The sequence below is a fragment of the Sylvia atricapilla genome, chromosome Z (assembly GCF_009819655.1).
Source record: "Sylvia atricapilla isolate bSylAtr1 chromosome Z, bSylAtr1.pri, whole genome shotgun sequence".
In the NCBI taxonomy this organism is placed as follows: Eukaryota; Metazoa; Chordata; class Aves; order Passeriformes; family Sylviidae; genus Sylvia; species Sylvia atricapilla.
The window spans coordinates 66,263,298-66,271,134 of NC_089174.1; the positions used below are offsets into that span (position 1 = coordinate 66,263,298).

Genomic DNA, 7,837 nt, shown 5'->3' on the forward strand with positions numbered 1-7,837 from the left:
CAGGGTAAACACCTTTCCCTCCCCACAGTCTAATAACAGTTCAGGAGCTCTTGAAATTAGTGTATCAAACTGTGCTGTGCACTGCCCTCCTTCCACAGGTAGCAAAGGGCAAAGACAGCACCACACCTCCTATGTACCAGACCCTTCTGGGGCTGTGTTCTCCATAGCTCCCCATCCACTGATGGCAGGCAATGCCTGCCCCTTTCCTCATGTTGGTGGATCTACTCAGCAGTGCTTGGTGCTTCTCCAACAGCAAAGCCAAAACTTAACACCATAATTAAGATAGAAAATTTAACCTGAAACTAATATGACATTTTATTGCCATTTTAATAAATGTAATAACACACATCACTGAGGCAGAGGTAAGGCAGGGATATAGTGAAAGTTGATTACTACATGCCAGGCAAAAGCAAGAGTAATCTGGAAAGTAATGGAACAACAACAAAAACTACAAACAAACAAATAGAAAAAAACCCAAACAAACCTGAACCCACACTACACCTTGAATCAGAAGTCTTAATATCTGCAACAAGAATTTTCTTGTATTGATCAAGGCAGTTGAACATGCAAAGTGGTAGAAGAGTAAAGAAAGAGACAATCCTGAAGGGAAATGAGAATTGAATTCTGCAGATATGTTAGTTGATCACAGCATTATACAAAGCTGCCAGATAGAGTTTGAGGAATAAACTTTCATTTTAGAAATGGAAAAAACAATGTGCTATCCACACATAATGCAAATCAAACAAACCTGGGAAATTTCTTTCCAAAAGCCATTTGATTCCTAGCTGGTGAATTGCAGGAAACCACATTTATCCAGACCTCACTGAATTTTTCAGTACGGCACCACGTGGGAAGTGAGGAGTTATTTTAAGGTAGCACAATTAACACAGGAAAAATACAGCAGTACACACAGCAGCTAAAGAGCAACAAGAATTTTATTTTTAGTTAAGTTGTTCATCTAATTCTGTGAGCACTGTGTCAGGTCTGTTGTACTTTTCCTTGCCTGACATAGCTATAGAAAAAACCAAGTTGACCCGTGTAATATTCTAGGTGGGTCTGGACAGCAGATGAAGGCAGAGTAGGATTGCACGTTCAGAACTGTGTGAAGTGAAAGAATAGTAAGGGAATTTAAATTGTACAAAGAGTGAAGGGCAAATACTTATCCAGTGATTTTTTTTTTTTTTTTTTTTTTTGCCTTAAGATTCCTAACAGCAGGACAATCTCATCCCCATCCCATATCTTGATTACTATACTGAGGACAACTACACCATCTCCTCCACATGCCTCAAAATCACACCCAAAGGGAAAGAAATAAAAAACAAATGGAGCATGTAGATCTACTACCTGAAAGGGTTAATTCCCCTTTGTTCAGGCTGAAGAGGAAAAGGGCCTGAGGAAGCTATTGCTATAGATGATTTCCTTTTCATGGTGAAGTTTGCTGACAGCTGCTCAAAAATACAACCAACACTAACATTTTACAGCGTGGGTATTGACATTTTATTTTTTAAAAAAGAAGAAAAAAAGATTACATCCTTTTAGTCACTGGAAATGTGTACAAAGATACATTTTTCAATTAATTCATGCATTAAAGAAATAGGCTTTGAACAAGTTTCTACAATGCATGTGACTTACAAATTCTTTCTCAACCAATATTGCTTTATTTCAAATACTTCGTAATAATACGGCACTGGGAGAGTCAGAGATCCCCTGAGATGCCAGTACTGCTAGTACAGGTGGTGCCTGACCTCGGTCCCTCAACCATGAGTACCAGAGATATCTCAGTTATTCTGCAAGGTAGAAAAGGAGGTGCTCCAAAAACCACAATGCCATAACCCAAGACTATCCCAGGAAAACCCAAAATTATCTCAAAGCTGACAGAGAATTGGCAGTTCCCATACATCTCTAAATGAACTCATCCCAACCTTGGTATTTAGTAACAGCTTTAAGGAGTATATTTATATATATAAATCTATTTAAAAAAACCAAACCACCCCAACAACACCATTGTAAAATTTACACGAACACACGCAACTTAAGCAACACTGCGTTTCCAGTGGATCTTGGCTGTTAGCTGCTTGCAGTTTATATACAAAGCTGATTAATTAGAAAGGCTGCCTCTGGGAGCCAAGCATTCAGTCTAAATTAGCCCTGGTTAGAATAAGGATTTCCTACATGTGATCTTCTAGGAGCTGGCAATACTAAAATTTTTGATTTTAACACCAGGGTGCACTTGTTTGTAAACATTTTGTCTTAATATTAAATGAAAATCCAATGCATTCTTACTCTCTGCACTGACATAATGGATCAGTTGACTGATACAATATCTAGGAATTCATAAGAGATTTAAAAGTTCGGCTAATAAAAATCTTCTAGGCTAGTTAATTCCTGGTGTCAAAGTACTGACTTTAGAGCAACATCAAGCAGAATTTGACCCACAGAATCACAGGCAAATCTCCTCCAGGATGTAGGAGTTTCCAATCCATACCAGCAAAACCATTTAAGTTTTGCATGATCCCCATTCTACAGATTGGAACACAGGTTTGAAGGGAAGCAGTTTTCCAAGGTCAAAGGCAATGTCAGCAATATGGCTCTAAAGAGCTTCAAATTCCTGAACATTTGATTTGTGTCGGACAACAATGCTCACTTCTCTCCTGCCTCCTACAGTCCTCAATCCCCTTCTATTAGGAAAAGATTACATGATACATTTGGAGGAAGGCTCACAGGGAAATGTCAAAAGCAAATGTGTCAGGGATATACAAAAAAAAGAAAAAAAAAGTTACTACAATATCTCAAGACAGGTAAAAATTCTTCCTGTTGTTCTTGAAGCTCTTCTTAACATCTCCTTTTTGCCAGCTGCAGTCCTGAGTAATGAATACCTGCCAGATCTGGGCAGCAGATTCCTCAGACCCTCTCCTTGTGCTTCACGTTAGCCAACTTGACTGTTTCATGCTCAGAGGCAGGTGGAGAAGGCTCATCATGGCATCCAATGGTCAGTTGATAGACAATCACTCCTGCTACTGCCCCAAGGAAAGGAGCCACAACTGGAACCCACCACCAGTGGGATGGCTTACCAACCCTGGAAAACAAAAAGAAAGTGCACAAGGTAAGAACTGCAGCCTAGGCATTAGGATATTTGTGCTTGGATCTGGAGCAATGCAAGATTTGACCCTCTGCAGCCATCACTACCCACTTGCACAATGGCACCTGCATGTCTGTAGAGCTTCCAAGGCAAACCTTGCCACACACACACACAAACACTTTAAGCCCCAGTGACAAGCAATTCAGAACAGCTACTTTCAGGACTTCCAAGACTGTCTCTCCAACAAGAAAGGGGAGAAGCATTTGTTGTGCCTACACTAGGCACTGTCAATTCCCTCCCATTGCTTTGCAGGAAAGCAGCCCCTGATAACATGGCTCTTTTAATTCTCTCCAAAAATAATGAACACTTCTCATTTTCTACCATTAAAAAATCATGATGTACTCATATTCAAGGTATGACTGAAATTCTCATGGATGCTCCTAGATTTCCTCTTTGATAGCAAAGTTATGTCATTTGCTCTCGCCACTGGAAGCTCCCCAGCTTCCACAATTTCTTTAGAAGTTGAAAAGCAGACAGTGTCCTTTAGCAACATTTAGACAATCCAAAGATAACTCTGGCTGCCAAGACTCTTTATAGTGCCAGAGCTACCATCTATTTGGATTCAGCATTTATATCCCCTTGATGCACAAGGTTTTCATTGTCAAGCACTTACCGGAACACTTCAGTGCCCCAGCCAGCAATGGCTGTGAAGAGACGAGGCCCGAAGTCCCTGGCAGGGTTGACAGCATATCCAGAGTTGAAGCCCATGGAGGTTCCAATAACGAGGACGACAAAGCCAACTGTGAATGCCTCCAGCCCAGTGGGGACGGGGTTGTTGTAGGGATCAACAATAGCCAAGACACAAACAATCAGGGAGGCAGTGCCAATAAACTGGAGAGGGATGGGGAAGGAAAACAAGAATTTAATCCAGATTGGTCTTCAAACCAAGTTATTTAACTCCTTTGGGATGTAATTCTCTTAAAAGGAAGAGGTGCACCAAGTCATCCCATGACACTATCAGACCACAGCAGCCATAGGAATGAAAGAATAGAGCATGCTCCTCTCATTAGATTACAGCAGCCCAGAATCTCAATCAAGCTCACACCTTTTTTCGTACCCCCAGAAGAGTTATGAATAGCTGTTTAGGCAGGCAGCTGTTTAGGCAGAATGAAAACATCTTCCTAAACCTCCTTCCCACATACCATAGCTGTATAGAAGCTATCCATTTTGTGGTTGATGGCAGCTTTTGAGACAGTCACATTCAACAGCAACCACCACCCCACACCCAGCTGACCTCTGGATTGACCTCTGGCTGGTTGTGACACCAGCCACAACCACAGCAGTAGAGTGAGAGTGGGGAAGAGCTATCATTCATCACACTATGGCTCTTCAGGGATTATGAGCAAATGGCATTCTTTTCTCTGGCATCCTGACCAGTGCTGTATTACTTGTTAATGTCTTGGCATAAGCCTTCTGGCTGTTAGGTCTTTTCTAGCCCTGCTCTTCCTATGGGCTAGTGAAATACTTGTGTCATCTCCAAAAAACTTCTCTGGATATTTTATCTTTAAATTGCGATTAATTTACTAACTAAATTAGTTAGTTAGAGGCCCAGAACCACCCAAAAGATTTCTCTTCAAGTGCACTTTCATCCTCCCAGCACCCTCTTACCTGGTCAAAGAAGCCGTTCACAACATTCAGATGCTCAGATGGGTAGGTGGCAAAAATACCTGCAGTGGCATTCTTTCCTATAACACTGAGCTGGTTATTGTCAAAAGCCCAGATAGCATCTAGAGGTAGGGAAGGAGAAAAAAAAAATATCATTTGCAGTAGAGCAAACACACTTTTGGAAAACTTAGGGCATCATCCACCAAAGCTTTTTACCAGTGAGACTCAGAGGCAGATGGCATTAGTCCCTGTTCCTAACAACTATTTGCCAGGCATCAAGAAAAAGAGTCAAAAAGCAAACACTAAGGTGACTCCAACTCTCTCCCAAAGGCAACCATACCCCTTGGTGTGAAGACATGACATAGTGGTATGGATCAGCAAAGAGTATTCAGGCTGTTCTTTCACTTTTATTAGTTACAGCTCCCAGGGTTGTCTTTAGAGCAGCCAGCACTTTGCCTACCACTGTGTAGAAGCTGGATAACTAACTTAGGAGGGTCTATCTTTCGTTCATGATGAGTGGAGACAAAACCAGACCACTCTGAATGTAGCTTTTCCATGGGTTAGGTAGTTAAAATAGGGCTAAATCCCTTCCGAAGAGGAGGCTTCAATCCACCAACTGGAAAGGTAATTGGTTTTGAACTGTAGCCCTGATGTTTACTGAGAGGAAGATTGGTCCCCTTGCTTCTTCCTAGAGTGAAATGCAGTTCCAGCTAGTGCTGGGGAGGCAACTTCTTTCTCCAGCTGGAAATAACAGTGACCCAAATGCTCCATTCAGCTACAAGCAACATCACTCCTATTGCCAGAAACAATCAGGAGGCAAAGCCTGAGTCCAAATGTCACATTTGATATTGGAGGAAGAGCAAGAGTCAGCATAAAAATCCAGTTCTTGCCAATGAAGATCTCCCTAAGATAATGAAAACTACACAGGAGAAATAGAGGTATGAGGAACAAGATTTGTTTATACCTATTCTATACCTATTCCAAGGTATAGAATCACTCTGATAAAAGCAGCAAAATAGGCTGAAAGTGACATTATCTGGAAGCTAACACAAGACAATGCATTAGACATCACAGTGAAGACTTAATTTTTTTTAAGCCAAGAATGAGAAAACAGTTCTGGAACAGTGAACGGATATAAAGCCTTCATCACTGCTAGTGCTTAACTGGCTTTTCTGGAAGACCAGTAGGTACAAAAGGGGCCATCCAGAGGCCCCTTTTGTACAAGAGGAACATCCAATGTTCATTACTCAAGGGCAAAGACTTGCCCTTGCACTTTGACAGTGCTGGCTGGCCTTCACATTGCTTTGAGGAGGCTTGAACCCATAATGAGAATGGGAAAGCCATCCCAGAAACACAGTAAGGAGGATTCTTGGATCTCTGCACTGCAGAAAATTCTCTCTGATGCGGAAACCTCCCTTCCTGCAGTGAGACACCAATGCAGTAGTGTCGCTTCAAAAAAGACACAAAGTTTCCACACTTACCATAGTACAGCCCAAAGACTATGCCAGCTCCAAGGAAAGCCCCCAGGGTTTGTGCAAGGGCATAAATTGGTAGCTTGATCCAGGGCTCCCGGGCCAGCAAGCACATGGCAAAAGTGACAGCTGGGTTCAGGTGTCCACCTGCAGAGAGGTTGGTGATTAGTGTATTTTATGGGGAGAATTTAGGTCCCAGAGTTCTACCAATGGGCACTAGCTTCCATACCAGTGCCACACAGGAAAAGTAGGCCTACATAACAATTGGAACAAGTGAAACTCAGCCTACTCAGAGCTACACATACCTGATACCTGTCCTGCAATCAAAATGCCAAGTGTTACAGCGAAGCCGAAGGCCAGATTGACAGTCAGGAAACCTCCATGAGTCCCTCTGCTGAGAATGATCTGTGCAACCGAGCCACAGCCAAAGAGCTAGGAGGAAAAAAAGATTGATATTACCTTCTCTGTTTCACCCCAGGGCCAGTTGCTAACCAACTGCAGTTGCTCCCCTTACACCTTCATGCACCATCATAGTCCACTCACCACTCAGTCTTCACAGCTCCTATCTTTGGTCAAAATATCTATAAATTATCTCTAGAGATGGGAGGGAAGAAGAAAGGGCACAGACAAAACTTATCTCCTAGCAGGATGGACTGAAAACAGGGCCAAAATTAAAAGCAAGATGGAGCTACAGGAGTCTGGAATTCTTTGTCCAAACATCTAATTTTAAGATGGACGTGAGAAGGATGAGCCAGATATCATCCTGGTCTGACATGTTCAGAGTACAACTATTTTGATGAGGGATCTGAGTACCTTTATGTTAAAAAGCTTAATAATTTTTTGATACTGTAGCACATGGATTGGTAGGACCAATTCTGTTAATGCCTGGAAATACAGTCATGGCTGAAGAAGGCCACATTCGGCCTTACATTCATGTAGCTCTGTTTTCAGGCTCCATCAAGAAAAGTCCACATTCAAGAGAGTCCACCAGCACAGGCAGTCTTGGCCTTCTGTCCAAGATCAGAGGTGCACCAAACCACTCTGTCAGAAAAAAGCTGTTTATTTGGGGTGATAAAACTGTTTCCTAGTAGCTAAGGGAGGTCTTGCTTAAGATATTTCCTCCAACTGGATAATTCTCCTCTTCCCATCTGCACCCAAAAGCCCTCACTCCTACACTCACCCTTAACCACTTCAACCAGTTTCCCTCGGCAATTCAGTTCATCAGTCATCCAGCTGCAGTCTTTCTATCTTAGCAAGTCTTTCCACTATCCAACATGTAATTTAAAGAGCTCTAAACCTGGTCATCTGCATGTTTCTATCTCCCACTGGCTCCACCTGAACTGACCCTTGGTGTATAATCACTCGGAATTATCACACTGGCAGGTACTGAGCAGATCCTTAAACTAGAAAAGAGGTTACAGGTTCTTCATGAGATGCTCAGATATAGGGATCAAGACTTGACTTATTTCTTCTGACCACATACACGTAACTATGCCCCCACAAAGACTTTCTGCTTCTAGGAACTCCATCATCCCAGAATTACTCAACTGCCACAGAGCTGGCATCAACTCCTACAGGACAAGCCACCAAATAGGCACCAAGGTGTCACGTTTTCTGTCAT

General features: G+C 42.3%; 1 protein-coding gene across 1 annotated transcript; it reads right to left on the reverse strand.

Annotated features, from left to right (window-relative positions):
• Positions 1-1,473: 1,473 nt before the first annotated feature.
• On the reverse strand, positions 1,474-6,669 carry AQP3 (aquaporin 3 (Gill blood group)). Its single transcript, XM_066339649.1, has 5 exons — positions 6,522-6,669; positions 6,226-6,363; positions 4,748-4,866; positions 3,753-3,970; positions 1,474-3,076 (listed from the first exon to the last, which is right to left on the reverse strand). Exons 2-5 carry the CDS (start codon positions 6,329-6,331, stop codon positions 2,902-2,904), a joined length of 618 nt encoding a protein of 205 aa, XP_066195746.1. The 5' UTR covers positions 6,332-6,363; positions 6,522-6,669; the 3' UTR covers positions 1,474-2,901.
• Positions 6,670-7,837: the final 1,168 nt, after the last annotated feature.